Raw genomic sequence first — 26,995 nt, forward strand, 5'->3', positions numbered from 1 at the left:
AAACTGCAAAGAGTGCAGTGTGCCAGCAGCATAAGGCACGAGACAGGTTTGGCAAGAGATGAGGATGGGACCAGATTCTCGGAGAGCTTTTCTAACTGTAGGCAGTGAAAAGCCACTCATTTAAAACTGTTTTTTAAAAAAGAAAAAACATGCATGCAAAAGGTAAAACATTCAAACAGTGAAAAACTGTATGTGACTAGAGAGCCCCCTTCCCTCCTCTGTTCCGGTTCTTCCCAGAAGCAACATTATTACTATTTTCTTTTGACAATTCTTGTGATATCCAGGTTTTTATCACCATGCATATATATAATGCTCTTGCACCATTTTGGGCACAAGTAATAGCACTTTTACTAATACATGTAATTACAAAATTCATGTAATTATTTGTGGAATGATTTAAAGAACTTTACAATTATATGTTAGACTTAAAGTATTTCTTAAACAGTCAAATGAAAATGGTTCACTGCAGACAATTACACAATTTGGGGGAAAAATTTTATTTGAGAAGCACATACAGCACACACGTAAAGAAATGCATTTAACACAGAAAAGTCCTGCGTGCTCATCTATGAACACTTTCTGCCTTATTCTTAAGTGACCTATCAATTCTAAAACCATAAACAACTAACACTAGCTGTGTAGACATTCTAAGTGCCATGGAAATGAACTGCATGAATGCAGCATTTCTTTGCAACCTTGTCTTTCCACAGATAACAGTTGGCGGTACCACAATCAACGTGAGAGATTTGTTAATAACAAAACTTCATATACCCTTTAAACACAAACATTTAAATAAAAACTAAAATTTTGATCAGTTTTCTCATACACAATTAGGTTTTAATGTGGGAGAAAAAAACATTCCTTCACTCACCTCTCTACTTTTTTTTACTTTTCAATCTCAAGTTTGGTCTAAGACTGACATCACTACAAATAAATAAGGTCTTCTCTGGCACCAGCCTATGCAGATATATTGTGGGGAGGATGCAGAGTGAGGGGTCCCAGAGGCTGAATTTGCAGTCCCTGCTGTCTGTGGGAGTGACCCAAGAAGCCCCAGTCTCCTGCAATGTGAGAGGTGAATTTTCTTCCTCTTACCCTCACCTCATAGGAAACTTCTCTCATCAAACTTTGGAAATCTGCATCCTTTGATGTTTTTTGAACAAGTACATTGTTATATAACATTTAAGTAAACTGTATAAATACTTTTCTTAGAACTATAAAAAACTATAAGAAACTACACAGTTTCCTAATTAGATCTCTGTCCACCCTTTCTTGAGGGGCTTCTAGGGTCTCAGTGGGCTGCCTTGGGGCCACCACTGGGAGAGGAAAGCAGCAGGAAAGTGCCAGAAGAAGAATGGGGAGTTCACTAAGAAAAAAAAAAGAAGTCCTAAGGACACAGGGACAAAACCAAAGGGGGTAGGTTCGAGGGTTGGGGGAGAGGGGTATGGTGGGATGAAAATGGAGATAACTATACTTGAACAACAATTAAGCAAAAAGAACTTTAAAAAAAGAAAAGAAAGAAAGGAGTCTTAAGATTTGATACAACCATTTTCTCCCTTTTTCGCAGGATCAGGAAAACTCATTAGTTTCCTGGGAGTCCCTTACAAATACTTGGAGCTGAAAGAACTTCACACCAGCAGCAACCCAAGTTAAAGCTTTTGAGAAGCTCCCAGAAGCTGACCTCAGTCCTCAACCCAACACACCAGGTTTTCCTATTATTCTTCATCAGCGAATTAATCTTTTACTTTATGAGAGGCAGTGATCTGAGGGTTTCTTTCTGAATAACTTTTCTACCTGGGATTGCATCAGGCCAGCATCAAACATACCAGCTTTACTTTAGTAACTATAACACTGTAAGGCAGGGTTCTCGTTCTTAACAGGTCATCAGAATTACCTGGGGAGCTTGTTTAAAATACTGTAGGTTCTAGATCTCCACTCCCAGAGGTTTGGATTCAGTAGAGGCCTTGAGTGGAGTGTGGGAATCTGCATTTTCAATGGGGCGATCCAGGTGATTTTGATGAAGGTGGTATGAGGCCCACAATTTGAGTAACACTTAACACTGGCTTTAGAGGGAAAGGCCGGAATTGCTTCTTTCCCAGAATAAAACCCAAGGCCACCAGACTTTCCTAAAGAGTCCTTCTTGAAGAGGTACCTGGTGAGGAGGTCATCTAGACTCATCGTTAAGGACTTAGGGAGTGCGTTTTCATGGTGCCCCATTCTATAAGTGAACCAAAAAGTGGGTTCATACTTGGCTGAACTTGAGGATAAGTTGCAAAATACCAAAGTACTGGAAGAGTTCAGGTTGCTTCTGGTCTGGGAGCCCAGGGTACAACTTTTCCTTTTCCCTTCTTCCTTTTCACTGTTGTCGAGTTAAGGAAGCCAGATAGACCCATACAGATAATATGTTGTTCGGGTATGGATGAATGTACACAGCAAGAGCAAATTCCGTATGGGGAAATTCAGAGGAGTGAATTCCAGTTTGATAGACGGCATCAACAATTGACTGTATATCAGTGTATGGCATCTGGATAGGAAATCCTGCAATCTGGACCAAAAGACAGAATAACATGTAAACCTACATTACAATCATGTAAGTAATTGTATGCAGAAAGATGACAGAAACCTCAAAGAAATGGTAGTCATAAAAAAGTCATAATTATTTTGTGGTTGCTTACTATGTCCTAGGTATAGTGCTAAATGCTTCATATACATACCTAGTTCTCAAGCAAACATATTTTACAGAGAAGCAGAGCCAAGTTGTTTGATGCCAAAGCCTGAATGAACACTTAGCATTCCACATACTTGCACCCTTTCTAGAATAGCAGATTGCCAACAAGAAAATTGCTTGGTCTTATAAATGAGGGATTTAAGTGAGCATGTTGGAAAATTTATTTAACATTGATTCAGTTTGTATTTATTAAGTGATAACTGTGAGACAGGAGTAAAGGCGTATGCAACACAGACCTACATAAAATTACCCAAGAGGAATCATGAACCTCCTTCAGGCCTTAGACTGTTCACTTCAGGAGGCTTCCTCTAATCCTTAAACCTGTTCACATGCTCTTTTCATGTGATTGCATAGTACACTGTCCTTCCTTAGCTTATGTCACAAAATACATTGCAATTACATGTTTTCTGGTCTAACTAGTTCACAGTTTCTATGAATGCAAAAGGTTGTAGCTGTTCTGCTCACTGTCATAACGCCAGTGCCCAGCACGCATTTGTATCCTGGCACACAGGATACAAATAATGGCTCGCATTTACTAAACACTTGCTGGACGCTAGGGTAAATATTACCTTACTTCATCCTCACCACCACAACCACAAAACAGATCACTGTTTTTATCCCTATTTATATTGCACAGAGGAGTAGAAAGTACAGAGAAGTTAGGTGGCTTGGTTAAGCTAGTTAATTGTTGAGCCAGGATTTCAGTCCCAGCTACAGAATTTAGTGCAGGTTTATGATTGTGTATTATCAAGTAGTCAGATAATTTTAAAAAGGACTCCAAATTTTAAACCTTGGCATATATTTAACTGTTTCACTTATCAGTTTACCCCTAATTCTATTAAAATTAAGGCAAAACAAAACAACTGACTCCCTATTCATGAATGAATAGTAACTACAGATCTTTCCCTTGCAACCCAAGTACCAACTCCCAACAAATTCCTTCCTTTCCTCTCTCAGAGGAGACATATCTCTCTACAAGATAGAAGGGAGAAGGAATCTCACTCTTGGGAGGCTGGGCCTTTCAAAAATCCACTGGACCAGTTCACAGAAAAGAGGAGTAGGCGGGTTCCCAGAAGGGGGGGGGTAGGATAAGGAAAGAAAAGGAGGATCCTAACAATATACCAAATGCCAACCGAGTTTGGTTATGAACTTGATGAATTTGAGATGCCTTTTTATCATCCAAGATCTTGTCAAATCTATGAGGGAAAGTCAGGTGAGAAGTTGAGGGTCGATGTATAAATTTGAGAGTAATTTTCATAAAGAAAATATTAAAGCTTGCCTGGAGTCCCCTTGCCCAGAACCAAAGACAGGAAATTCATTCTATGACTACTACCTGGAAACCATTTTTCAGTTTCTCAGTTGCAGGTGGTTTCCTTTTGGGCATTTCTTTCCAAAGTTTGTGGCTTACACATCATAAAGCATAAGACTGATTCCAAGAAAACGTTATGCAGCTTGATCAAGGAAATAACTGTTCACTACATTTAAATTCTTTTGGTCTATAAAGAAATGCATCTATCATCTAGGATCAAGATAAAAGGTATTTCAGGGATATTTAAGATGCCTATTACAAGGCAATTACCAACACAGATAAAACAAATGTAATTAATGCATCAAATAATATACAAACCCAATAAAATTGTAGTAGTCTGTCAAATTCACTCTCTTCTTCAGAGGAAACAAAGCTTCCGGTGCCAAGTTCTAGCTTAGGAAGAATTTGTCGCAAAACAGAGGTACATTGTCGATTCCAACGTGTTGGCTGATTAGGTCGCCATTCCATAATTTTACATTTCAGAGTTCTTTCAATCCTACCATAAGATTGTATTTATGACAAATTACAACTCATTTAGTAAATGTGAAAGGAATTTTGCCATTTTTACTTGAGCATGAGAATGATACATATTTAATTTAGGAGGAAATCAGACCTCTATGGCTAGGGATATCTGCCACTATTCACATTAGTCAAGTCTGAGAGAAGAAAGTGCTTGCTTGGCTTGGGAAAGCGAGAAGCTCCCTGGGGTAGTCCAGTTACCAGTGTGTAGGTTGCTACCTTTCAGGAGTGATATGACATCTACTGCCTGATTACTGGGTTGATATTCCTATTCTCTAAGATTATCCTTTGACATAAGATGTTGGATCCCTAAGAGACTGCAAAAAATCCGAATCACAAAAATTCATATATCAGGCCTGGGATGTTAGTAGAGATGGGTTTATCAGATCAGTGAAATCAGTACGCAGAGATGGGAGGCTGGTAAGTGTGATCATCTGTTTCCCCTACAGTTACGTACACTCCATAGAGCGGGGATTTTGCCCGTATACCCAGCCCCCAAAGTAGTGTTTGGTGATGAACTGTTCCAGGGAGGAGAGAGGTGAGGCACAGTGTGGGCTGGTTGACGGGCTTCCTTCTGGGAAGCCTGTCCTCTGTGCAGAATCAGTGTGTGCTACAGAAGAAGCTGCTGGGACCCCCTCTTGGCCGAGTACATAGTGTAACTAAGTAGCTTGGAGTTAGCAGGTAGTCTCAGTAGTAGCTAGGCAATAGAATCACCTTGTAGGACTTTATCAGAATGTTGATTCAACAAGTCTGGTCTGATACCTATATATTTAAATAGTTCAGAAGGCAATTCTGACGAAAACCAGAAGTTGGGAACCACTTCCCAACTGCATTTCTTCCCTTTTTGTTAAGAACTGGAAAAGAAGGAGGGGAGCAAGAGGTAGGGGTTAAATGCTAATGAAAGAAGGGAGTGTCAAAATGATTTTTTTTGTGCTCTGTTTGGATTAGTGGGCATCAGCTTACATGCCAACCTGCTATGACAGCATTAACCACTAGAGCAGACAGATCTAGAAGTTTCTAGCATAGAAACTTCTAGACACACCTGGAGTAGGAACAGGGCCTGCTGCAAAGATTGTGACCCTTTAAGCTTGACTGAACAACTCCTTAGGGTGTGTTTGTGTGGGGGAGAGAGAAAAGGGGTTAGGGAGGGGGAGACCCTAGAAGGTTCAGTATTGATGTTTCTACCACCCATCTTGGATGTTTTTACCAAGTTGTGGGCCATCTACCTTCATGTCATTTAAAGAAGTATTAGCTACTGCATTATTACCATAGAGTCAACAGGCGTCTGTGTCGAGGACTTCCCAGCAGCAGCCCACAATGTCTCCCACAGGCAACCATTTTTAACTTGGCCTGTCATGTCAAGGAGCATCTGGGGCGGCAGAGGAGCCACTTTTCGATGCCTGCACCAAGAGACAGCTGGCTCAACGGGGGTAACTATATGATCTCCACTGCACGCTTCTGTTGCTGAATCTAATAGGTATTTTGAGAGGCTGGTTTAGAGTGCAATAGAGTGAAATAATCAGCGCTCTGACTCTATTTTGCTCAAGGCTGCTGTGTTCTTGCATACAGACATTCTACATTAGAGGAATTCTCCTTCAGGCTTGAGTTTTTACAAAAACAGCCCCTTGCTGGAAGGTGCCTCTCCAAAGGAGATAGGGTACATGTGTACAAAAATAATGACAATTTATCAAAGATTTGCAGGAGCCTCAAAACTGGACTCATATTAGCTGGGGTCTTCCTCAGACCCCTGCTGGTACCCAGATATCTGCAGTCATCAATCATCTCTTGCCCCTCCATTTCCCCTTCCCTTGACATAAAAGAAGCCTGAATGCTGTACTTTCTTAAGATGGATTTGAGAACCTGCTAGGGTTCCCATCTTCTCAGTTAGCACCTCCTCAATCAATAAACCTTTCCTTACTTTAAACTCTGACATTTTGAGTTTAGCATTCAAAGTGTTGAGCACTAGGACTTTGAACCAGTCATGAGGACTGCAAGGTGGCTGAATGAGGGATTAGGGAGAAAACATGACAACCATAATATCACTTTATAGAGCATACCTGTTCTTTAGATCATCCACCATGCCCTTATTAGTATCAGAATAAATGATTTCTTCAGGCTGAAATACAAACAACTAAAATTAGAAAAAATTCTAGGGGGATTGCTAAGTATAATGAGGAGGAACTAAAACCTGTCTCATGTGGCAAAACCACTGAATCACAGAGGCACAAAGGTAAAACACAAATAACAGAGTTTTCTTTGATTTTAAATCTACTTTGCCAGAGCATGGGAGGGGGGGATGAATTTACAAAAAGTATTTTTCATGGGTTAGACAACTATGCTGCTGTCAATTCATGTATTCAAACAAGCATTTGACATGCTTTTTGATTCTCCCAGATAATCTTTGCAGCAGCACAGGTCTCTCCCACTTACTAACTATGACCTTGGTTGAAGTTACTTAACCACTCTCAGTCTCAGTTACGACATCTTAAGAAAGGGACAATAATGTTACCTACTTCTTTGGGGTTTCATGAAATTCTTAAAATAAAGTAGTACATGTAAAACCTGGCACATATTGCTCAATAAACACCAGCTATTATTATTATCATTCTTCTAATGTAGTTTATCATCTTTACTCTTTTGAGTACTTGTTTCTTTCAGCAGCAGGAACCAGGTTTTTGCATTTTCACGCGCACACACACACACACACACACACACACACACAGTCCATCTCAATCTCCCCTGTCCCCAGGACCTTGCTCCGGCACCCCACCAACAGAGATCAATGCTCTACCACATTTCCCACCAGCAGGATTTGCTGGGAGGAGGGGAAGATTTCTCAAGTTCACGGCTACCCCAACCCAGTCCTCCCCTCCTTGCAGGGCTCACATACACAAGAGTGAGGGGCTGAATTTATAGCTTTTACTTTGGATATATCTGAGCTGAGAAATGGAGGCAGATAGAGAGACAGGAACAGATGTTTCTTCCTCATGAGTGGAATGAGGGTTGTGATTTACAAAGGAGGCAACACTTGTTAGGCCTCTCAGTCGCAGAAAATTTCAGGAGTGATTTGAGAACGCTGTCTGTCAGATGACGACCTAAACCAGAAGTTCCTAAAGTGTGGCCTGGAAACCTGTTAGAGATTCGGACTATCTACCCCCATCTCAGACTCACTAAATCGGGAACTCTGAAGCTGGCCCAGCAACTCCTGTTTCAGCAAGCCCTCCAGGTGGTTCTGATGCCTGCCATAGTTGGAGACCCACTAGATTAGGAAATGGGGTCAGGACTGCAAGTTCCCCACAACAGAACACAGCAGGAGATGGGAGATACTGGAGAAAGGCAGTATGAAATCCAGCACCATCTTGCAGGGGCCACCATCTATTCCAGGCTGGACAGGTAGACTAGACTGAATTCCCTAACTGCTGTCACCAACCATTATCTGCCCCCTCCAGACCATGTCCCTTCCCCCATCCCCACCTCCCTCTTTCCCAACTGCATGATCCAGGCAACTCTTGTGGATTAGTTAGGCCCCCTTCAGGCCTGAGAAAGAGATCTGGGTTACACTGATTAGATAAATTTATGGAGTATTAATACACTTTCTTTTTCTAGCAAAGGCCCCTTTCTTTCAGGGAACTCATAACCTTTAAAATTTTAAAAGAGGTGATCCAAGATGGTGGTGGAGTAGGCAGAAACTATATTAACCTCCTTCCAGGACCAAACTGGAATTACAACTAAATTATAGAAAAATTATCCTGAAAAACCAACTGAAGACTAGCTGGAGAAAAATCTTATAATCAAGGACTTACAAAGGAAACCACACCATTGCATTGAGACTGGTAGGAAGTGTGGAGGCACAAGAGGGCTGGCTGGGCTCCCACACACAGCCTCTGAAGTTCAGGAGAGATATTTCAGTGGCTGGGGATTCCCACTGAGAAGTGTGGGGTCTAAAACCCAAGCCAGGCTCCCCAGCTTAGAGCACCAGAACCAGGAAAGATGCCCACCTAACACCCAGCTGTGAAAAGCAGCGAAGTTTTTGTCTGCCAGGGAGAGATAGCTAGAGATGTGCAAAATTTCATTTGTAGTCACTTACCCTGGGCTCTGGTGGAGGGCAGACAGGGCAGATTAGAGCCACATGAGGAGAGTCTGGGGTTGATGGCTCTAGGGAAGGAGCTGAAGGGTCAGCTGCCAGGATCCCTGTGCTCAGTCATTCCTCATACTGCAGAAGCCATCATTCTAGGGCAGAGCTCTCTCCTCCATGCAGTATTAGCCTTGGGATGAGCAATGGCCCCACCCACAAGAATTTTTCCTGCCCCACCCTGTAGATCTTAAACCATGCCAAGGAGTACAGCCAGAGGCCTTTTTAGCAATTAAGCCTAATGGACAGCCTGCAGGCAGAGGCAGATCTCTGGGTGCCCTGAGACTTTAGTTGACCATCCCCTAGGCTTGGTGCTGGTAAATGCCAGCCTAGTGTGCAGCTTGGGCTTGGCAGAAGTAACCACGAGCTGATAGTTCCAAACAGATTGCCCAGGGTCAGTCACTGGCAGCATCTGATGTAGTCTTTGCAGATCTACCTAATACACAGAAACAAATAAAAAGAGGCAGCCAAAATGGGAAGAAAAAGAAACAGACCTCAAGTGAAAGAAAAAGAGAATTCTCCAGAAGAAGAGATAAATGAACTGGAGGCAAGCAATTTATCAGATATAGAGTTGAAAGTAATGATTAAAAGGATGTTCAACAGCATGAAAAAAGACATAGACACCATAAAAAAGGTCTAGTCAGAAATAAAAAATGCAATATCTGAAATAAATAATACACTGGAAGGAACACACAGTAGATTAGAGAAAGCAGAGGATCAAATTAGCAATTTGAAAGACAAAGTATAATAGAAAAAACACCAAATCAGAGCAATATACAGAAAAAATAAATTAAAAAATGAGGATGGTTTAAGGGACATTTGGGACAACATGAAGCATAACATCTGTGTCACAGGGATACTAGGAGGGGAAGAGAGAGAGCAATGGATCAAGAACCTATTTGAAGAAATAATGACAGAAAACTTCTGTAACCCAGTGAAGGAAAAAGACACACAAATCCAGGAATTGCACAGAGTCCCAAACAAGAGGGACCCAAAGAAGCCTACACCAAGACATATCATAATTAAAATGGCAAAGCTTCAAAACAAGAAGAGAATCTTAAAAGCCCCAAGAGAAAAGCAGGTAGTTACCTAGAAGGGAGCTCCCATAAGACTGTCATCTGATTTCTAAACAAAAACACTTCAGGCCAGAAGGGCATGACGTGAAATATTCAAAGTGATGAAAAGCAAGTACCTACAACTGAAGCTACTTCACCCAGCAAGGCTATCATTTAAACACTGAAGAAGAAATAAAGTTTCCAAGACCCCTCCCCCAACCGAAAAAAAACTAAGGAGTTTGTCACCACTAAACCAGAATTATAAGAAATGTTAAACGGCTTATCTAAAGAAGAAGGAGAAGGAGGAGAAGAAAAAGAAAAAAATGAGGAAAATAGTTAAAAATAAAATGGTAATAAATACATATCTATTAATAATCACTTTAAATGTAAATGGCTTAAATGTCCCAATCAAAAGACATAGGTAGCTGAATGGATAAGAAAACAAGATCCATTTATATGTTGTCTTCAAGAGACCAGCCTCAAAATGAAAGACACACACAGACTAAAAGAAAAGGGATGGAAAAAGATATTTCATGCACATGGAAAGGGAAAAAACCTGTGGTAGCAATACTTATAGTCAACAAAATAGACGTTAAAGCCAAAGTTATAGTAAGAGGCAAAGAAGGACACTACATAATGATAAAGGGAAAAATCCAACATGAGAATATAACCCTAGCAAACATTTATGCACCCAACATAGGAGCTCCTGAATGTGTAGAGCAGATCTTGATGCATATAAAGGGAAGGACTGACAAAAGTACAGTCATTGTACAGGATTTTAACATCCCATTACTTCAATGGATAGATCTTCCAGACAGAACATCAACAAGGAGACAGCAGCCTTAATGACACACTAGATCAAATGGAGCTCATTTCACCCCAAAGCAGCAAAATAAACATTCCTTTCAAGTGCACATGAAACGTTTTCTAGGATAGAGCACATGTTAGGACACAAAACAAGTCTCAATAAATTAAGAAAATTGAAATCATATCAATTACCTTCTCTGACCATAATGCCACAGAACTAGAAATCACTCACAAGGAGAAGACTAAAAAATCCCTAAAGACATAGAAGCTGAATAACATATTATTAAACAATGAATGGGTCAATAATGAGATCAAAGGAGAAATAAAAAGGTACCTTGAAACAAATGACAATGAAAACACAATGACCTAAAATCTGTGGGACATTGGGAGAGCAGTCCTAAGAGGGAAATTCATAGCATTACAGGCCTATCTCGAGAAAAAAGAAAAATCTCAAATGTACAATCTAACTTCATGTTTAAATGAGCCTGAAAGATGATGACAAACAAAGCCCAAAAAATGGGTAGGAGGAAGGAAATAATAAAGATCAGAGCAGCAATGAATGAAATAGATTCTAAAAAAATACAAAAGGTCAATGAGTCCAAAAACTAGTTCTTTGAAAAGATAAACAAGATTGACAAACCTTTAACCAGACTCATCAAAATAAAAAGAAAAAGGATCCAGATAAATAAAATCAGAAAGTAAAGAGGAGAATTAACAACTGACACCAAAGGAATATAAAGGACTGTAAGAGAGTATTATAAACAAGTATGTTCCAACAAATTGCAGAAGCTGAACCAAATGGAAACTTTCTAGAAACATAAAAATTCCCAAAACTAAGAAAGGAAGAATCTAAACAGATTACAAGTAGTAAACAGACAGATTACAAATAGTAAAATTGAAGCAGTAAAAACAAAAACAAAAAACCAAAAACTCCCAACAAACAGGATCCCTAGACCAGATGGTTTCACAGGTGAATTTTACTACACATTCTAAAAAGAACCAACACCTCTCCTTCTCAAGCTATTTCAAAAAATTCAAGAGGAAGGAAGACTTCCAAGCTCATTTTACAAGGCCAGCATCATAGTTATTTCAAAACCAGATTAAAATACTACAAAGGAAGAAAATTATAGGCCAATATCCCTGATGAACATAGTCGCTAAAATCCTCAACAAAATATTAGCAAACCAAAAGTAATACATCAAGCCCTGGCTGGTGTAGCTCAGAGGATTGAGTGTGGGTCTGCAAAATAAGGGATCACAGTTCAATTCCCAGTCGGGGTGCATGCCTGGGTTGCAGGCCAGTTCCCAGTGGGGAAACGCATGAGAGACAACCATACATTGATATTTCTCTCCCTCTCTCCTTCCCTTCCCCTCTAAAGGTAAATGAATAAAATCTTTTTAAAAAGTAGTACATCAAAAGATCTATACCATGATCAAGTGAGATTTATGCTGGGGATGCAAAGTTGGTACAATATCCTCAAATCAATAAACATGATATACCACATAAACAAAATAAAGAATAAAAGCCACATGAGCATATCAATAGATGCAGAAAAAGTATTTGATAAAATTTAGCACCCATGTATGATAAAAACTCTCAGCAAAGTGGAAATAGAGGGAACACACTTAAACATAATAAAGGCTGTATATGACAAAACCATAGCCAACATCATACTCAGTAGGAAAAAACTAAAAGCATTCCCCTTAATATTGGGAATGAGACAGGAATGTCCACTTTCACCTCTCTTATTCAAAATAGTACTGGAGGTCCTAGACACAGCAATCAGACAAGAAGAAATAAAAGGCATCCAAATTGAAAAGGAAGAAGTAAAACTGTCATTATTTGCAGATAATATGATACTATACATAGAAAACCCTAGAAATTCTACCAAGAAACTACTAGAACTGATAAATTAATTTAATAAAGTAGCAGGATTCAAAATTAATATCCAGCAGCCAGTTACATTTTTATATGCCAATAATGAGATATTAGAACAGGAAATTAAGAAAACAATCACATTCACAATTGCTTGAAAAAGAATAAAATACCCAGGAATTTTATTCCTAGAATGTAAAAGACCTATACTTGGAAAATTACAAGACACTGAAGAAAGAAATTGAAGAAGACACAAATAAATGGAATCATATACCATCTTCACAGATAAAAAGAATTAACATCATTAAAATGTCCATACTACCCCAAGCAATCTATAGATTCAATGCAATTCATGTCAAGATACCAGTGGTATACTTCACAGGACTAGAACAAATATTCCAAAATATTATATGGAACCACAAAAGACCACAAATAGCATCAGTGATCTTGAGAAAGAAACAAATTTTGAGAAATCATGCTACCTAATATCAAACTATACTATAAAGCCACAGTAATCAAAACAGCATGGAACCAGCATAAGAACAGATAGATACACAGATCACTGGACCAGAACAGAGAGCGCAGAGATAAACACATGCCTTTATAGTCAGTTAGTATTTGACAGAGGAGGCAAAAACATACAATGGGCTATAGGCAGCTTTATTCAATAAATGGTGTTAGGAAAATTGGACAGATATATGCATAAAAATGAAACTAGACCCCCTTCTTATGCCACACACAAGAATAAATTCAAAATGCATTAAAGACTTAAATGTTAGACTCAAAACCATAAAAATCCTAGAATAAAACATGAAGTAAAATCTTGGGCATTGCTTGTGACAATATTTTTTTCTGATATATCTCTTCTAGCAAGGGAAATAAAAGAAAAAATAAATGAATGGGACTACATCAAACTAAAAAGGTTTTGCACAGTAAAGGAGAAACCATCAACAAAATAAAAATACAACCCACTGAATGCGAGAACATATTCACCAATGATATATCTGATAAGGGGTTAATATCCAAATTTTATAAAGAATTATAAAACTTAACACCAAAAGCCCCAAACAATCCAATTAAAAAATGGGCAAAGGACCTGAATAGACACTTCTCCCAGGAGGACATACAAAAGGCCAATAGACATATGAAAAGATGTTCATCACCACTAATCATCAGAGTGCAAATAAAGCCACCATGAGATACTACCTTTCACCTGCCAGAATGGCTACCATCAAGAAATCAACAAACAAGAGCTGTCGAGGATGTGGAGAAAGGGGAACCCTTCTTCACTGTTGCTGGGAGTGCAGATTGGTGCAGTCACTGTGGAAAGCAGTATGGAGTTACCTCAAAAAATTAAAAATGGAACTGCCTTTCAACCCAGTAATTCCACTTCTGGGAACTTATCTGAAGAAACCTGAAACACTAATTTGAAAGAACATAAGTACCCCTATGTTTATCTCAGTTTTATTTACAGTAGCCAAGATCTGGAAGCAGCCCAGGTGCCCATCAATAGATGGGTGTATAAAACAGCTGTGGTACAAGAGAATGCTACTTGGTGGTGAAGAAGAAGAAAATTCTGTGATAGCATGGATGGACTGGAGAACACTATGCTAAGTGAAATAAGCCAGTCAGAGAAAGGCAAATACCATATGATTTCACTCATACGTAGAATCTAGTGAACAAACTGAACTAACAATCGAAATAGAATCAGACTCAGAGAGAGCAGGCAGGCTGACAGCTCTGGGGGGAATGTGGAAGGATTAAGCAAAAAAGAGAAAGAACTCATGGACAAACACAACAGTGTGGTGATTGTGGGTGGGGGGAGGTAGGTAGGAGGAGGTGGAAGAGAGTATAAGGGGGATAAACAGTAGTGGAAAAATACAATAAAAAAGAAACTTAAAAAATGAAAATAAAAAGCTTAAAGAGAATTTCCGTTTACTCATTTCTGAGTACACATGTTGTCATCATGCACACTCAAATTTGTGTTCTCAATTATGATAACAAAAGCATTGTTCACAGAGTGGTTATCATGGTATGTATTTGTCAAGGCAGAAGATCAAGGGCCATCCATTAACCTACCAGAAAAAAATCAGTAGAGATACAAGTCAGAGGCAACTATGAGTTTTACATTTATGGTTCTACTTGGCAAAAGGTTTAGAGTCCACCCTCAGCCAGAGTGGCTTTCAAACACACAATTTTGATCATGGCAGCCCTTGCATTTGTAACGTTAGTTGTTGACTGTCCTGAGGATAAAGGCCCAAATCCCTACCAGAATTCTGCTCATTCCTGAGCTCATCTTTGCTCACTCCCTGACAGCAGCAAAACTGGCCTTTGAGCTGCTTGACAGACATCTTCTTGCTACTGCCCATCTTTATGCCCACTGTTCCTGCTCTCTCCTGGGACCATTCTCTTTTCTGATTTTATTCCAGGCCAGCTCCTGCTCACCCTTCCTCACTGTGCTGGTCATAACTTTTTTCCAGGAAGCCTCTGCAGCTCTCCTTCCTGTCAGGTCCTCTAGCTATGCACCCCCAAAGCACATTCATTACTTCTCTGATAGCAGTTATCACTCCATACTGCAAGTGTTTGTTTCCTGCTCTTTCTTCCTCCAGAACACAAGTCCCAAGAATACTGAGACATGCATTTTTCCTTGTGGCACCTTTACCTAGCATAGTGCTGGCTCCTAGTGGGCACTCAATAAACATTAGCTGCATGAATAGAAGAATGATTAATAGTAAACAACAAACCTCACTTCTAAATATATCATTCTCCCTCTAGAAAAAGCAATGTTTCACTCACAACTTTGGGATGGGACGAGAAAGATATGGCCTGTGGGTTCTGCAAATGTGGTTTGCACAAGAGAGATAAGCACATTTCCCTTATAACAACTTAACAAACAGGAAATATATATATACTCATATATAAATATATATTTGTATAAGTATATATCTATATATAGGTATTATATATGTATATATTTATAATACAAGGGATATATATTTACACATTAATTTATAAACATATATCAGGTACATTTATATATTTATCTAATATATATGTATATTTATATATTACACCTACTGTATATAATATATTATAACTAATATATATGTATATATAATATACATATATATTATATATAATATAATATTTTATTAGATAGTAGAATGGGAAATTCAGAAAACAATCACATTCACAATTGCTTGAAAAAGAATAAAATACCTAGGAATTTTATTCCTAGAATGTAAAAGACCTATACTTGGAAAATTATAAGACACTGAAGAAAGAAATTGAAGAAGACACAAATAAATGGAATCAAATACCATGTTCATAGATAGGAAGAATTAACATCATTAAAATGTCCATACTATCCAAAGCAATCTATAGATTCAATGCAATTCATGTCAAGATACCAGTGGTATCTTGACAGAACTTCACAGAACTAGAACAAATATTCCAAAAACTTATATGGAACCATGAATAGCACCATATACATATATAATATATGTGTATAATATATAATATATAATACCTATTATATGTAATATATATGACATATATAGGTATAAATATATACCTATATTTATATGTTAGGTATATAATATGTATAATCCACATATATAAAGCAGATAAACATATGCTTGCAGCTGCATGGAGAATGTTTAGAAGGATGCATAGAATGGTTATTTCTTAGAGAGCAGAAAGAGATGTGGAAAAGGAGAGAAACTCTTCACTTTATATGCTTTGGTACTGTCTGATCTTTCCCCCCAACCACCCAATCTTTGCATTCTTTCATATTCAATTTAGATATTTAAATAAAGTGAAACAGTACATATAGACTTGAAGTACACTGTATACTTCTCTCTGATCTCATTCCTTTATTTTATTTCCCCAAAGGTAACTTTTAACCTGAGCTTGGTATTTATCTTTCCTATAAATGCTTTTATGCTATCATTACATGTCTATATATACATAAACAACGTACAGTTTTCAAACCTCATATAAATGTTTTTGTGTTATATGTGTCCTTTGACAAGTTCTTTATTTTGCTTAACATTACATTTTTTGTATTCATTCATGTTGCCATACATGGCTGAGGTCAGTGGTTCTCAACCTTGGCTGCACACTTGAATCAATCACCTGGGGAGCTTTATATACAGAGATATAATGAATGCATGGTCAAGTTGAGAACTATTGTAAACTGGTTCATACTTTTTTTTTACTGCTGTATAGAAGTTTTCATAGTATGAGTACTTCACAAATCATGTATCAATTTTCTGGTTGATGAATTTTTCCATTTTTTTTCTATTTCAAACAATTCTGTAATGAACATAGTTATACTTGTCTCCTTGTGCAAGGTCCTATAGGGTATACTTACATACTTAGGAGTTGGCTTGGAGAAATCAAAGTTTGAGCATCTTCAACTTTACAGATATCACCATACTGCTTTCCAAAGTGTTTATAGCAATTTATACTCCCACCATTTCTCTGCCTCTTTGCCAACACTTGGTATCATCACACTTAAAAATATTTTTGACAATCTTATGCATGTGAAATCGTGTTTCATTATTTTAAATTGTATTTCTCTGATTATGAGTGAGGTTGAGCATTAAAAGTTTCTGCTCCTATGAACTGTCTCCTGCCTATTTTTGTATTGTTATTTTCTCTTTATCTCATCCCCTCCCTTTTCCCCCTGGGCTCATAGCTTTCAGTTTTTGGATTTTGCCATTGCCCGCAGCCTGCCACACCATGGCTCATTCAGAAACAGCAGTTGAAATAGAATTTGGAATACCAAGGACAAAGCAATCCAGAGTGTGTCACAGGTCCAGTGTGACACACACTGAGCCCATGTGTTGATTGAGTTGGTACCTCAGCCCAGGTTTGCGCTTTGCTTGGCCTCCTAGCCCTGGGCAGGGAGTCTGCTGCTTCTCTTTCCTGTCCTCTTTCCAGGTTAGCCCAGACTCTGGCTTGATGACAGAGAAAACTAGGCTTTATTAATATTGCCAAATAATTCAATAAGTAACCAGCTATATAAACATAACAAGAGCTGTCAAAACTGGTAAAGATTAGAAGCAAGGGCAACTTTCACACTGACACAGCTAGAAAAATATGATTTACCTGTATGCTTTGTGCTTGTGTCCCTTGAAAATTTTTTGGAAGCAACTGTTTCCAGAAACTTTCCTTTGAATAGTCAAAATATACAGCCATTGGTGTATTATTTTGTTGAATATTAAACCAGACCTATTAAAACATTAATATAAAATCGGTACAGGCCCATGCGAGAACAAAACCCATGGCTGGTTAGGATGGAGCAAAATTTTACAGTCCTACTACCGGATGAGGTGGCAGAAGCCAAGGCAGGTTCTGAGGCAGAAGGTAAAGGCGTTCCAGGCTTACGTGATCATTAGACTGCTCATTGGTTATTGGCCCTCAGCCTTGGAGGCACTACAGAATCACCTCGGGGTGGGGGGATTTAGGGGTAAAAAATTTCCCTGGACTCACACCCCAGGGATTCTAATTGAACTTTTATATTTACTTCAACATTCCTCATGTGATTCTAATGTATAGCCAGGGTGATGGATCACTGATTTGATTTGAGGAGGTAGCTCAAAGATTTTTCTCACACTGTACACTTACATTTCCATCATCAAACAAACAGTCTACACTTTGTAAAGGACAAAATGGGTCAAACTGCTTATGACATTGTCCAGTTAATGGATTCCAAAGCAAATATTCATCAGTTTCATGAGTTAATACATAAGCCATGTGCCCCTGTATGAGGAAAAGAAGTTAAAGTCATTTGAGGTGGGTACTTGATTTAACACATTTTTGAATGTGAAAATTACAATGTAAACACGTGATATCTTGGATTTCTAAAAGCCTTTTCTGGGGCCTTGAACTTTTTTTGGAAAGGAAAAAAAGTTGGAGCTCCAGAAACCTTTAGGCCCAGGCTAGCGTGAGGATTCAAATGAGAGCTTTTGAGCCAGTGCTGCCTCCTACGGTGGGTCCTACAGACGCCCCCTCATGGCAGTAAGACACACTGTTCTAGCAAAATCAGGACAATTTCCTAACGGCTAGTGTTCTGAGGTAGGGGCACTGTTGTCTAATTCACACTACGGTGCTACGTGGACTAGCCCTGTTTTGAGTAGCATGTACTCAGAAGAGGGGGTGAGCACCACAGAGTTTGGGAACAGAAACTAGCTTTAGGCTCTGAAAAAGCCAAGTGAAGTTAAAAAGCTATTAAACTAATTCTGAGAAAAAAATCAGGAAACAATTTGAGAAATAAGAATCATTGTGTTATTGAAGTGCAAACTTCTCTTGGCAAAGAATTAAAATTTCAGGTAACAATAATAATGACTATTTCCCATTCATCGAGTGTTTATATACATCAGGTACTCTATTCAGCATTTGCACTGATTTTCCTGCTTTGATTCACTCCAAATTCTGTGAGATAGGAATGATTGTTATGCTAATTTTCCAGATAACAGTCGGTTAAGGGACACATCTAGGGTAACAGTAAAAGGCATGGTTCCTGTTTTGGGAGAAGATAGCTGAAGCTCAGAGAAGTAAAGGTAGAGAGCAGGCTGACGGCTATGGGTGGTGGTGGTTAGGGGGTGGAGGGATAGAGGAAAAAGGAAAAAGAACTCCTGGACATGGACAACAGTGTGGTGACTGCAGGGTGGGGGGCATAATGAGGATAAATGGTAATGAAAAGACAATTAAAATAATTTTTTAAAGAAAAGAATGAGATCACAGAGTTAGTAAATGGCACTGCTGGTTTTTAAAACCCTCACTGACCAACCCCCACACCCATTCTCTTAACACTGTACTGGGTAGCCTGCTTTCCCTAGCTCCAAATCTCCTGTTCTCTCTCACTGTGTTCATCTCCTTTACAGTAGAGCTGAGGCTTTGCCTCAACCACAAAACTGAGTTTAAACACAGTTGAGGGGTGCTACCCATGATAGTAACTCACAGGTCTAAAAGCAAATGTTTATTGAAATATTGTTGACTGTTTGCTGCCATCTCGTGGCACTTAAAACTACAGCAGGAGGCCATGCGGGGAAATTAACCATAGGCTTTCAGCTGACACAATTGTGACACAAAAATAAAAGCTATGCCAAGGGAATGTAGAGAAATGAGCCATTAGGAAAAAAAAACCCATAAAACTAGACGGGAAATTATAACACATATCAAGACTATTTAGGTTGAAATAGAAGAAGTTTGAAAGAAGACAGCTTTTTGGATGTATGAATACAGGAGTATATAATTAAGTTGCAAAAATTTCAGGTAGGTAAACATGAATTTATGGCCCATTTCTTGTGCAAGTAAAAACAGCAATGGAGAGTGGGGAAAAGTCTTTCTTAAGGATCTTAAAATACAGTATTAGGAACACGAGAAGATGATGGTGACAATAGTGGTCACAGCCACTACAACTGCGACTGTAACTCTACCACCACCGTCCCTGAGCAGTTACCTCGAACCAAGTGCTCTTCTCAGTGCCAGATATTTACTGTTTAGTCTAATATTTCTAGTAGCCCCATATTACTAGTACTGTTTAGAGAGAAGAAAAACAAAAAGAAGTCATTCTTTACACTGTAGAACTTTTGATGAGAACCAACATTATCCAGACTAAATAATTGCTTGCCCACAAAATTCCTTAATTAGCTAAAGATGGAAACTTGGGGTTGAAATCTTTCAAACCTGCAGCTGATAGCTGAATATTTCTGCTTACACTATTTGAATACTAACTCCAGCACTTACCTCTAACATTGAGGTTCCCAGGAGGACCAAAGCTTTCTTTCCGAAATACAAAAAGAAATTACAGAGAAGTATGGCATGCTCCTCCTTGTTTCCAATAGCCAAATCGATGCAGCGCTAAGGCAAAACAAAAGCAACAGGAATAACAACAACAAAGAGATGGAGGAAAGAAAGTTGAGTAACGAAATCAATACCAGGCTGACTGCAAAGCCAAAAGCTCTGGGACTGTCTGCCTGACAAAACACTAGGGCGTTAGGAGGCGAGAACCTTACGGTGGAACACAGGGTTCCCTTTACTCCAGGACAGTTAATGTGGGCACTGCGTAAGTGACCAAGTAATTTATCATCCAAAGTGGGACATTTTTATTTAGACAAATAGTAAACTGCCCTGGGCATACAGGGGTGTGTGGACTGGTATTTTAGGGAACCTCATCTGATAGGAAATAACAGAGTGCTGGTGTCCTCTGAGCAAGGAGGAAGGGATCCTTTGGGCAATAGTGCTACACTCTGTTCTGTGCCAACACAGTGCTTTCATCTCAAAGAAAGAAAGAAAGATCTTAGCTGGGACTCAGTCAGGAAAGAAGACTGAAATTTCTTCAACTCAAAGTGCTGAACAGCTGGGCTGGGTGTATTCAAATACAGGGGTGGGCAAAAGTAGGTTTATAGTTGTAATACAAATAAATAATATAAGAATAAATAACACTATAAGAATAAACTCTGTTTGGCATACTCACAACTGTAAACCTATTTCTGCCCACCCTGTAAGTGGTGCCTAATAATGCAGTTGTGGCGGAGACCAAACACGGCAGAGGTGGCAGACTGGTGGACTGCGACCTGGTTCTACTGTGCAAGTGTATTCTGTTTGGTCCCAGAATGTTTGTTCAAATTGGGAGATCTCGTGATAAAACTCTGGGTTTCTGGCTTCTCTTGGAAATTGAAACACATATGGGCCTAAATGTTTTTGCTGCAATTGGCTGTGGCTGCTGAGTGGCAGCCACGCCGTTTAGACAGGACATGTGCTTTCTAGCTCATTACAGTCCTAGCGAAAGGGCTGTGGCAGCCAGGGAGACCGGGAGGAGGGAGCTCAGGAGGTCTCAGAAGTGACCATTTACCAACCAGTCTGAAAGCTTCCTAACGTTTTTACTACTGATATAGCCACATCAGTACACACAGGCTGAATGTGATGGTGGGGGATGGAGGTTAGGGAGGACGGTAACATAGCTTTTCTGAAAGAAAACTGTGGACAGAAGAGTGAAGAACAGAATATGAGTAGTCTTCAATGTCCGGCCAACAAGGTCCCCTGTCTGGATCTCATAAGAGGAGGAAATGGATGAAAGTAAGAAACCAATACACTGAGTTCCAGATGCTTTGTGTGTGTCAGCCAGTCAAAACCCTTGGATGATACACATGAGGAAATTAAGATTTGAACCAAGGTGTGACCCCAAAATGTTAGGTAGGAGAAAATAACTCAGGTCTTGTTACAATCTAGTTAGTTATCCACACGGACACCACATGGCCAAAGAGTTCATGTCGGTGGGAAGACATATGCCAAGAAGAATCTCACGCCTGTAGTAACATCTAAGTTATGGGTAGTGTTTGGAGTTGAGGGGGGTGTATTTGCCTGATGATTACATTTTAGTTCTGTGAGAGTCTGCCTTTCAGCATGCTGCAGGGTCATACTATGCCTGAGCACATTCTAATTAGTGTGAAGAGTCTCAGAAGAGTCTGGAGTTAATGACACCTGTTTGAGTTCCACCAGACTTGAATCACTGAATCCCTAGTACCACATGCTTGTGTCTCCCCGTGTTCTCACTGAGCAGAACACAGGGAAACCTGCCTGTAAACTAACCCTGTGCTCCCTAAATCCAATTCAGCTCAATAGCCTCTAAAACATTCTGAATACATTCTGGGATCATCAGGTCCAGATAGAAAGTGTTTCTCTCCTAGACTCCCATCATACTAATATTTTCCAATGAAAAATATTTATGAAATATTTTTATTTATAATAAAAGAAATAAATAAATACTGCCTGCAAAATTTATAAGTGCGGTTTATAACTGCTAAGTATAAAGATAAATAAGAATCAAGTCTTCCTCTTAATAAAAGGAGATTAACCTTAGGATGTACGTGTAGAGAATGGGTTGGGTCAGTACATAAGCAACTAAATATTGTGTAAGGTAGAATGGAAGAAGCGCTCTAAACAGGGTTGCCAGATTGGGGGCAAAAACAGAATGCCCCATTAAATTTTAATTACAGATAAACAAATAATATTTTAGTATAAATATGTCCCAAATATTGCATGGTGCCTGTATTTTAGTTGGCAACCAATCTAAAGAGAACTTCAATTCATGTGCTATACAAGCTCTTCATTCAAATGTGAAGAGACTGGGAAACCTGGGGGGGGCACTTGCCCTAGACCTCAGGGTGTGGCAGATCCATAACATCAAGCCATGTTTCTCTCTGGAGCCTGTCATAATATTGTACCCCTAAAACTCCTATCAAATAAAAGTGTCTATGAGATACCACATATAACATTAAGGTTTTTGGTCTTTCAGAATTATATCTATGGACTGTTACTAGAACTGCAAATGATTTGTTTAATTATCAAATGCTTTCATTTTCACCAGGCAAAGTACTACATATTCTAAAAACAGGTTTGTTTGAGGCCCTGGCTGGGTAGCTCAGTTGGTTAGAGCCCTGTCCTGGTACACCAAGGTTGTGGGTTCATTCTCCAGTCAGGCATGTGCAAGAAACAACTAGTGAATGCACAAATAACTGGAACAACAAATCGATGTTTCTCTCTTTCTCAAATCAATAAATGAAAACAGTTTCTTTAAAAGAAAAATAATTAAGAAATACTATAAATTTTTATTATAAAATGCAATTTGTTACCTCTGATGTCATCCATATATCAAAGCCATCATTTTCATCCAGTATATCAGGTATAACAGGGATTAAAGATACAAAATGAGCAATGAGGTCCTAGAATAATATTAAGCAACATTTATTGAGTGCAGACTATATGCTCATCACAATGTTTTAAATGCCTTATTATTGCATTTAGTGTATCCTGTGAAGTACATACTATTATTAATTTTGTTTTACAGAAGAGGCAACAGGCTTACCTTGCCCAGCACCACACAACTAACAAAATATATGGGGTCTCTAGGAATTAGCCTAAGTCAGCCTGATTCCAGAGCGTGCCTGTTAACCATTACATTTCACTGTAATAAATTATGAAAAATTTAAACATAATATATCCCATATATATTTAAAATATTACTGTTAAAATTAAAAAGAGATGTTGAAGAATAGCATAAGTTTGATTTGCTTTTAGGTTCAAAATTGGAATTATTTTTATTAATATAAGCTGTTATGAGCTTTCCCACTCTAGGACTGGAGACAAGGACTCAGGCTAAAGTAGGAAAGAAGAAATGGATACAAAACAAATAATAAGTTAACATAGAAAGTTCACTAATATTTTCATTAATTTACAATAGCTGCCACTTATGAGCTATTATGACCTCCTACACTGTCATTGTTCACAGTCCTTGACGAGCAGAGGAGGTAGGTTTACGTTTTTAAAAAACACAAATACTGTCTTTGAAATAAATATAAAAGCACTAATATCTCCTTGGACTTGGGGCATCAGGAAACGCAGACAGGAAGAAACTCAGGAAGGAAAAGAAGAATGTAGCAAAAAACAACCTAAATTAGAAATTTTGGTTTTAGCTTAAAGAGTCCAGCGAAGGGAGCTTAACAACAGACAAGTAAATATTCTGAGGAAATCCAATAAACTCAATCAAAACTGAATCACTCAAAACAAAATGTATGAGTGATTTTTCCTAGACGTTCTTTAATCAAAGCTTACTTTTTTTCTCAAAGGGGAGACATTATGTACTTCTGACTTCATATTTTGCTTTCTCAAAGTGGAAGAAGCTATATCCTCTTGAGTCAATACTGAGTATATCTTCATTTTATATGAAATTAAAATTTGAGTATTTGTCTCTTTTGTCAGCTTGCAAATAGATGGGCATAAAGTCCCATAAGGGTGGGGTGGAAAGCGTCAGCTGGCAGTTTACACAGAAAAATACAACACTTTTCTGCATCCCCACATACAACAATGAGTAGCACTCCTGTGAGAAGCAACCCTTAGAAGGACACAACCCCTTCAGGTACATAACTTTTTATTTTGCCTGAAAGTCAAAGAAATCGTTGCATCATTTTCCAAAGATTGATAGAAAAGCTGTGAAGCCAGGATGCTCATGTGAGTGGGTGTGGCAACAGCGACCTCTAGTCAACGGGGATGGGGGTGGGGGCAGAAACAAAGGGGATCAGAAGGATCTTCCATCGGGGCTTAGGAGGACACATTGCAACACCGGTGGTTTTTCTCTCAGGAAGCTATCTTTGAAGGCAAAGCAATTTTAGTAAGAAATTTGGAGTTGAAATTAATGTTAAAAATAAGCTAAAATATATAAATTTTGAGTGATGAAAATGGAGATGGTTGCACAATTTTGTAAAGATACTAAAAATCACTGAATTGTACTCTTTAGATGGGTTAACTATATGTTATATGGATTTTCTCTCAGTAAAACTACTAAATAAATATAACTTACAAGAGTTGCATTGGAATCATGAAGAAATATGTCCAGGAGCTGTTGAGGTGGGTTCAATGCCTTGATATATCTTGTTACTAAGATTTGTTTCCCATCATCATTAAATACAGTAGTTATGATTCTTCGGTTGGGAAATATTGCTTTACAACTTTTTTTAAAAATCTGTGCTCTGTACAAGACATCTGTTTGATCTGAAAACTAATATCAAGTTTAAAATATTTCAATACTGGTCCACATTGTTCCCACAGGAAAATATAAAAAACTAATGTTTTTCTTGCCAGCTCTGAAATTATTGTTATTGATTTTTAAAATACTTTACACTTCTTTAGTGTGAGCAAAAATAATTCAGTGTCAAACATACCTTGTCTAGTTCTGGATTACAGGTGATATAGGATATCTGAGGTTCAATGGTAGCAAAAATATTTAAAAAGGTACATTCTTTTAAATTCTGCCCATTATAATCTTCTTTAGGAGACATGTAAGTCTTACTCCAAGTATACCCAAGCAAAATGGGTGGGATATTTACTTGGACTGTTCCATTGATCTGAAAGAATGTATTAACACAATCAATTCTGCACAATGAAAACATCGGCCAAACGTAGTGTAGCCCAGCTCTGTCTTCTCCACTGGACGAAGCAGGCTTGCATGGGCACGTGCTGGTTCAGCTAACATGTACTTGTACAAGGATGATCAGGTTCTCCATGGTGATCTGTTCACAGGTGCCCTGGACACCCTGGGTCTCTGTCTAACATGTGCTGTGCAAAGCGGGCAGGAGTAAGAAAGGGATAAAATGAGGAAGTTACTGTACCAGAGTGATAAGAACGCTGAAAAAATCTAATTTGGGCTCAGAGAAAATGCTCAAAGACAATGTCACAATTTTTCATTGGGTCTAGAAAGAGAAAAAACTGCCAGAGCAGGAAGGGCAGCCCACAGGTCCACAGGAGGAAGGATCCTGTGTGTATGTGTGTACCTGTGTGTGCAGGGAGGAGCTACGTTAGAACCATAACAACTAATGATCACAGCTGACAGTTGTTGAGCACTGCGTATGTGCAGGGCACTGTGCCCAGCCACAGATACAGATCACGCCCTTCAGTGAGGTAGATACTGCTCTTCTCTCCATTTTGTGGATAAGGAAACCGAGGCTCAGAGAATTTAAGTCACATGGGCAAGATCACAGCACAGGCAATAAGTAGTGCAGCCTGGATTATAACCCAGGTTCATCTACCTTTGAAGCTCACATTCTGAATTTCCTCTCCATACTACAGTCCTGCTGAAACTGAGAAATATCTCCAGGGATTTACAAATGCAGAAAGCCCCATTCCTTCCAACAACTTAAATTTCTATTGCTCTTTACTTGCAACACTTTATATTCACAACATGCTCCCTCATGCAATCCTGTGATTGCATGTTATACAGACATTCCTACTCCTCTCCCTAATACCCAGTCTCCTTTCTCACCAACAGTTTTAGGTGGCAACATGACAGCCACGTCATGGGTAAGTCACATTCACAAGATATAAGAGGTCTGCAAGGATTTTCTGCTCAAGTGTCTGTTTTTCTGGTACGGGCACTGCCACGTCTTGCTTCATCCTGACTCCTGTCTGCAACATGACTATGAGGCTGGAAGTGCAGCGAACAATTTGCAGTTATAAAGATGAAAGACACGTGGTGAGGACAGTGGAACGGAAACCCAAAAGTAGCTTGGATTCTTAAAGATATTCTCGAGCTGCTGCACTGGCATCTAGACTTCTTTTTAGGTGAAATAAATAGACCCCTTACCTCAGCCACTGCTAGGTTTTCTGTGGCACAACCAAATGCATTATTAACTAACACACTAATAAATCCTTCTGAGTCAAATGCTCTTGTTTGCTTGACAAACTCATCTCTAGGACTTGACTCAAAAGTTATCTCCTCTGTAAATATTTCCCTAATCTTTCATTCTCCTCCTCATTCTCCTCTTACCCTCCCAACCCCTCTGAACAACCCCCTTCTTCGACCCCTCCAAACCAGGAAGAGTAAGGTGCTCCCTACTGTATCATTGTACCTACCTCATAACCCTCTCGAAGCCCTACAGCATTATGAGGTTGTACTGTAATGTGAGATTTCTTCTACAGACAGTGAAGTCCACTAAGGTAGAAAATTCATTTCTGAATATGCTACATCTGGCACAATTCTGTAAGTAAGTAGCAGAGCTCAAAATGGA

General features: G+C 38.9%; 1 protein-coding gene across 3 annotated transcripts in view; it reads right to left on the reverse strand.

Annotated features, from left to right (window-relative positions):
- Positions 1 to 900: 900 nt before the first annotated feature.
- The window catches only part of CC2D2B (coiled-coil and C2 domain containing 2B), a 98,979-nt gene continuing 72,884 nt past the window's right edge, over positions 901 to 26,995 (reverse strand). Inside the window, exons 27-35 of one of the 3 annotated variants that reach the window (XM_037050855.1) lie at positions 25,154 to 25,336; positions 24,793 to 24,990; positions 23,069 to 23,158; positions 20,181 to 20,294; positions 18,057 to 18,191; positions 17,538 to 17,660; positions 6,611 to 6,669; positions 4,353 to 4,530; positions 901 to 2,542 (exon numbers count right to left, since the gene is read on the reverse strand). In XM_037050855.1, coding sequence (XP_036906750.1) covers positions 2,354 to 2,542; positions 4,353 to 4,530; positions 6,611 to 6,669; positions 17,538 to 17,660; positions 18,057 to 18,191; positions 20,181 to 20,294; positions 23,069 to 23,158; positions 24,793 to 24,990; positions 25,154 to 25,336 — 1,269 coding nt within the window. In that variant the 3' untranslated portion in view covers positions 901 to 2,353. The remainder of the gene's footprint in view (positions 2,543 to 4,352; positions 4,531 to 6,610; positions 6,670 to 17,537; positions 17,661 to 18,056; positions 18,192 to 20,180; positions 20,295 to 23,068; positions 23,159 to 24,792; positions 24,991 to 25,153; positions 25,337 to 26,995) is intronic. The other 2 variants (XM_037050856.1, XM_037050858.1) reach the window with 2 other exon arrangements.

Source organism: Sturnira hondurensis, unplaced genomic scaffold (genome assembly GCF_014824575.4).
Source record: "Sturnira hondurensis isolate 20B ecotype Veracruz unplaced genomic scaffold, ASM1482457v3 Scaffold0006849, whole genome shotgun sequence".
NCBI classification, from domain to species: domain Eukaryota; kingdom Metazoa; phylum Chordata; class Mammalia; order Chiroptera; family Phyllostomidae; genus Sturnira; species Sturnira hondurensis.